The 6,893-nt window shown below is 44.3% G+C and overlaps 1 protein-coding gene across 1 annotated transcript in view; it reads left to right on the plus strand.

Moving 5' to 3' along the window:
• The first annotated feature begins 275 nt into the window (after positions 1-275).
• The window catches only part of LOC124612793 (putative defense protein), a 26,533-nt gene continuing 19,915 nt past the window's right edge, over positions 276-6,893 (plus strand). Inside the window, exons 1-2 of the mRNA XM_047141195.1 lie at positions 276-412; positions 5,233-5,414. Coding sequence (XP_046997151.1) covers positions 5,234-5,414 — 181 coding nt within the window. The 5' untranslated portion in view covers positions 276-412; position 5,233. The remainder of the gene's footprint in view (positions 413-5,232; positions 5,415-6,893) is intronic.

Raw genomic sequence — 6,893 nt, forward strand, 5'->3', positions numbered from 1 at the left:
ACTACTATAGCAGTCTTCGCGTCGCGAGTTAAAAACGAATACGTGGCGGACAGAACGCGAGGACGTCACGACGTGGTGGTGTGGAATACATAGTATGAAACTTGTTGCTGGGATGGTTCCGATGCTGCTAGGGCACTGGCCGTGGCCCCAGTGAGGCAGATCGGCAGCGGCGCAGAGTTGCTGGTGGTGGGGGACGACCTCCTGCCATCGGCCGGAGTAGGACGAGGAGTAGGAGGAAGAGAACCCGCCTTTATTTGCTGTTTGTTGTCGCCAAGTCCCGCGGTGAGTCCCCGCGGGAAGAACCCGCAGTGTGGGGTCCGCGTGTATAAAGGCGTGCTGTCGCAGCCATCGGCAACGCACGTCGTCTGCACCGTCTGCCTTGGCCACCGGCGAACTACTCTCAGTCTAGCAGGTCAGTCACCTCCGCCGCCGCTCCTCGCCACCTCTTTACATCTTTTCCTCGCACAGTAAGTGTTGGCGACCTGCTTGCGTCCAACAAACCTGGCGTGCTGATTTGTTACTGGTGCTCTCTCCGTTCCCCCAGCACTGCTGCACATGTCAAGTAGAGCTACAAGGTTTTCGAGGTTACGTCTAAACCTCTGAATGATTAGTTCTAGTTTTTTCGTCTTCAGGATTTCCACTACTCATTACTTTATTTACAAGAACACTATACAATACCCAAATAAAGATTTACAGGCCTTTAATACAGAGAGACTCAGCTGCCCCTACCTGTAGGTTTTATGCAAAGTGCAGAGCCATCAAAAACCACAAACGAGATTTTCATATTCTCCCCCGCGTTACGCGCAAAACTATTAGTCCTACATAAAAAATGAACAGAACGTTTTTGTAGGAAATTTAATGTAGTTAAGTGTTGTAATGGGATACATTCTCCCTGGAGGCCACGATTTTCGAGTTATTCAAGAAAAACGTGTTTGATAGCGATTTTTGTACGTTTTTCAGGAGTTATTAGAAATTACGGCCTCCAGCGAAAACGTGTCTAAATACAAAATTTGACTACATTAAATTTAGTTTCCTATTAATTTCTTTCTGCAGGACTAATAGTTTGCATATACCGAGCGAGAGAATATGAAAATCTTCCGCATGGTATTTGAAGGCATAGTGTGTTGCATTAAACCTATCGGGTGTGACATTTGAATCACGCAGTATAAATGTCTGCCTCCAAACACTTTATCAAGTAACGCCCTTTTCAAAATAGACACTTACAAGGCCCAGCTTTTCTAACTTAGAACTGCTATTAAACGCACCAAGAATTAGACAAAGATTAGCCAATAGTATCTCGCTACATAAAGATATATTTTAATATCGATCTATACATGCAAAGAGAAACTAATATTTGATTAATAAATTAGATAATTTGCTTTACAAATGTTTTCAAATGCTCACCAAAAAGTTATGAAATAATAATAGTAATTATTATTATTTCAGCTATTTTCAAAACTTATAAATGTATGTTTAACACAAATTTTTAATGTTTTAGTTTTCGGTCTGAAATAACTGGTTATCGCACGTTTTCATAATTGAATGTAAACGTGGAACTGAGTACCATAAGGGACTAAAGCAAATCACCGCCAGTTTTGAGCTTATAAGGAAGAATAGGAACACAGCAATCAGTCGCAATCGCATTGGTTCTTTATTGTTCTTACGTATACAGATTTCAGCTATAAACACCTATCTTCAGTGCATATGAGTGAGTCATAATCCAACAAACTCCCAGAAATGCATGTCACCATACGACTTTATTGGTGTCGCGTACAGCCTGGAGTTCGTTGGATTACAAATCGCTCAAATGCACTGAAGATGGCTATTTATAGCTGAAATCTGTATATGTGAGATTAATAAGAAAACTAATGGAATTGCGACTGATTGTTGTGTTTCTATCCTTCCGTATAGTAATATGCAGTCGCTGTGCACAATGGTTCCATATGGAGTCAGGAGTTGGTGGATTTTGAGATTGTAGCATGCATACAAGTCCTGACATCTATTGATCTCACGATGAACCAGCTTTACCAGCGCTGTTCAGCTACACCGTATATATGAACATTTACGAAAAGTCTCACTGCTTTCTCTGATATTCACTACCATATGGGCCCTAAGCACAAGTTTTCATTGTTTTGGGAACGCTCACTGGCTACACTGATGCCCATTTCTTCAAAAAGCTGGAATCTCTTGAAGCAATGACCCACCATAACGTTACTTTCCATGGTTTCAGCATTCCAGTCTGTAAAACTGATGCTGGGGATTTTAAAATCTCTAGGGTGTCACCACCGTCATTACCAAACCATGAGATGATGTTCGTGGTAACAATGTACATTTCAGAAATTATACAATGATGAAGTTTTCAACAGAATGTCCATGAATTGTCGTTTAAAGTAACACATTCTTCACTGGAGTCGTGAAAAGCTGCCACTGACCTTAAGTCACATCGAGGGAGACCACAATTTGTTATTTCCCCACAGTTTGTAGATGTCTTACGAAACCTAGTGCCCACCAACGTAAGTGAAAGGCAAATTTCGACCTTGAAACACAAACACATAACAATACTACTAGATCAAGCTTAAAACACATAGAATTAACAAAACCACTAGATTTCATGCCTGAATTGAACAGACGGTTTTATCTGAACCTCAAGCCGGAGGATGTGCTTAATCAAAATGATGATAACGAAGGCTCTGAAGGGCTGGGATGGGTCATAATTGCGTGGGTGGTGTATTTAGTGTTGTTCTTTATGTTCTGATTCTAGTTTCACATTAATTACAAACTATACAACAGTTAAAAAGGCAGTATTGCCAACAGTCTATACATGAACATTTTGTGGATTAGATTAATAACAATAGTCCTAAATATTAATTAAAATTTCATAACATATAGTAGGTACATTATTTTCTATTGGAGATAAAGGATGTTTACACTTGGTTAAAAAACAAGTGCAGCCTGTGAGAATGGTGGCTTGCGTACAAATTTGATTTTCACAAATATCTATTTTTCTCTCAAAAGTTTGCGCTTTGGGCTCATATGGTTCTCAGTGCCTCAAATGAAACAATCCTTCACCGTTTGTTTGATTGTAAATAAAAATCAAAATTACGTGAAGTGTAAAGAATGTTAGTGGATTGGGTAGTGATTTTATTAAATGTATCGAAAAGTAGGTTGAAGAAAAAGCATGTCACTGATCAGTTCCATTGCACCACTTGGGACAGTTTGCGTTAACACACCATCAAAATCAGGCAGTTTCATTCATGGTGTGGTCACGAACACATCCAACCGAGACAGTTCCTTTCTGCCATTCAGTCTAGTCTCTTCATCAAACCATGTTACTGCACTGGTTTCATACAACCGACTGGAATGTACACACCACATCCACTGCCGTGACTAACATCTGCTGTTAGAGGGTCACATTGTAAGATGGCAAGAACTATGCTCCTTACATGAAGTCATTAAAAATCACCTAACTCACGTTGAGCGAACAGTAGGGCTGAACAAAAATGACTGACAAGGCACACTGCATCTTGTAGAGGGTATAGTATGGACGTATTGGAATAATTGTTGGGTGATGGTTTTAAAGTAATTCACAGGACATGAAAACTTTGTGGAAATACGTCGATTTACTGGAGGCTAGTTTATCCCAGGGAAGTATTCGAGTTGACCACCATGGCCGGCGGGGAAGAGGCAAAGGGAAGCGACAATAGGCAGCTTAGGGCGGCTCAAGCTCTGAGATAGCGGTAATGGGGTGCTGCCTCCAGTTGCCTTAAGATGAGTGACAGTGAGTGGGTGGTTGACCCCATGTGGTGTACCGGGAAGCAGAGGGAGAACTTGTACACCTGTCGATAAATGTCCGTTGTCCCGTTTTCAGTGAAACATGCGAGAAAGCTATGGTGGAGCGGTCAACAGAGGTCAAAATATACGTGTTCTTGACTATAGGAACTTCACGCTGAATTCACGGTCTGCAGAGTCTGAAGTAAATCAGGTGAAGAGTGACAGAATGAAATACGCCAGCCTCCGATGGGAACGTAGGACCAAGGAATTTGAAGTACACTCCTGGGAGTCAGAATTCCGGTAAAATTGGTGTTTGTGCAGACGCTAACCTTGATGGGTGGCCTGGGAGAAGCTAAATAGGAGAAGTTGAGAGGAAGGGAAATTCTGTGGGCATTTGTTCACTTCCCAGAGCAGACATTGGTCGGTGCTGGGAAGCGATGCATAATTAACGCGACTTGCGCTGCAATTGGCGTAAGTGATTTTGCTGGAGGGGAAACCGAGGCGAAGAGCGGACTGGGAGAAGTCTCTGTAGGGGTCTTCCGTTCCCAGCTTGCCTAGAGTGCGGACGTGGCGTTCTTTACTCAGCTTGCCTGAGAGAGAGTGAGCATCTCTGCAGTTTAGGACTTAGCAAACGGAACGATTGAGCTTGAAGATAGAAAGTTTTCTTTCAGCTATGTACTGAGCAAGATAGCTAGGAGTGAATAGACGAGCGCAGCCTTGCAGCACCACGTGGTCGGCCGACGTCCGCATAACGACGCCGCTCCGCCACGCTGTATTCGGTGATATTGAGCCCGCTCCGGCCACTGATTAATTTGTTGGATCACGTCGGCAAAGTTTCCACGAGGGTTTCATGGGCCGCGTATTGTAGAATTCTTCTCGCACTTCGCATTACGCCTGGGTCAGTCGATAGAAATTACTTTTGATTTATCGCGCTTTACTCCACGCAAACGCAATTTATTACCACTGCCTGATAGGAGAGTCACGTAATGTGATGATTGAAGGTCGTGAGTTAAAATAAATCTGTGCTAATCGACTGCATCTGTTTTCAATCAAGTAGTTGAAATCCCAAGTCACTTTCTTAATTAATTTCATGTTCAACATTTACATCTGGTGTTCAATAGCTGAATATAACATCAATGTGCACCCATTTTTAATTAAAAGGGATCAATTCTGAATCAATTAATGTCAACACTGCCACCGCAGTTCAATCAGGAGTCACGGGGCCTTATCACTTTCTTTGCGTTATCCGACATTGCGGCAGTTTTGCACTGTCTGTTGATCTGTTTGTCAATTACCTGGGGTGACGGGTGGTGTGTTACAACACGGCCGTTCGGTGCCAGTTCTACACGATGTACAGATCTCCAAAGCCTTAGCACCCTGTTGTCATTGCGACTAGTGTGGTTCCGTGTCGCGTTGAAGGTGAGGGGCAGCAGCGCCCAGGTAACGGGCGTCCGTTTGCAGGATGATCTCGTTACCGGCCACCGCGATGCTGCTTGCGCTCGCCGTGCTGCCCGCGCCGCTGTCTGCCACAGCGTGCGTCGATACGCTGCCCATCTTCGGGGACGCCCAGCCCAGCACAAAGCCGTCGCCCTACACCATAACTGTGACGCCGACCACCGTCAACGCGGGAGGCACCGTTAAAGGTGAGCGGCTGCACATCTGCTTTTTCACAAACACGACGCTTCATCAGTGAAAGCGCCAAGTTCTTCTGGTATGATTGACTAACCCAGTGGGTAGCAAACTCCGAAACCATTTCGTGAGGGCCACACAACCATCATTGTTTTAATACAGGTACACGGTAAATAGTTAGTAGAAACTTGTGTGTAAGTAGTAATACGTTTTCTAATTGTATGAGTATTCGATGGCAGTTTGCTTGAGAAAATTAACTGAAACTGGTATGCATGTGACAGCATGAACTACCTAATATTTTCCAAAATGCCACGCATAAAATCGGGATTCTTCTGGGGCTCACAACTCAGGTTCTATTGCTGATAGAAAGATACGATCAGGTATTTTGGAGAGGTCTTGCGCTAGGGACCATTTGCATATCCAACAAAAGGATCGTCACAGAGTCACTATCCTACAGTAGAGGGTCAAAGTATGGACATTATCACACTTCTTCCTGCTTACACAAATGTGGCAAACCGGTGGTTCTTTTTGCATTTGATGTGGTCTACGGTGGGCCTTGGGGGGCTTAATAGGGCACCATTAGTCCAAGGACGGTTCATTAGCAAATCTCCAACCAAGGTATTTTTGAAACTTCCTGGCAAGTTAAAACTGTGTGCAGGACCGAGACTCGAACTCCGGACCTTTGCCTTTCGCGGGCAAGTGCTCTACCATCTGAGCTACCGAAGCACGACTCACGCCCGGTCCTCACAGCTTTACTTCTGCCAGTATCTCGTCTCCTACCTTCTAAACTTTACAGATGCTCTCCTGCGAACGTTGCAGAACTAGCACTCCTGAAAGAAAGGATACTGCGGAGACATGGCTTGCCACAGCCTGGGGGATGTTTCCAGAATGAGATTTTCACTCCGCAGCGGAGTGTGTGCCGATATGAAATTTCCTGGCAGATTATAACTGTGTGCGGGACCGAGACTCGAACTCGTTTCATATAAGCGCACACTCCGCTGCAGAGCGAAAATCTCATTCTGGAAACATCCCCCAGTCTGTGGGTAAGCCATGTCTCCGCAATATCCTTTCTTCCAGGAGTGCTAGTTCTTCAAGGTTCGCAGGAGAGCTTCTGTGAAGTTTGGCAAGTAGGAAACGCGGTACTGGCGGAAGTAAAGCTGTGAGGAAGGGGCGTCAATCGTGCTTGGGTAGCTCAGTTGGTAGAGCACACGCCCGCGAAAGGCAAAGGTCCCGAGTTCGAGTCTCGGTCTGGCACACAGTTTTAATCTGCCAGGAAGTTTCATATCAGCGTACACTCCGCTGCAGAGTGAAAATCTAATTCTGGCAAGATATTTTTACCAATTTTCGTGCCAAATCCGAGCCACGGTGTCCAGACGGCTATAGGCAGCAAATGGCTGAAACTTGTATGATATGTTTCTAAGAACCCAATACCAATCCTTGAAAATTTTCTTGATATCTTTATCCGTTTCCGAGATACAGAGTTCAAAGTCACC

The sequence above is a fragment of the Schistocerca americana genome, chromosome 4, assembly GCF_021461395.2.
Source record: "Schistocerca americana isolate TAMUIC-IGC-003095 chromosome 4, iqSchAmer2.1, whole genome shotgun sequence".
Taxonomy (NCBI): Eukaryota; Metazoa; Arthropoda; class Insecta; order Orthoptera; family Acrididae; genus Schistocerca; species Schistocerca americana.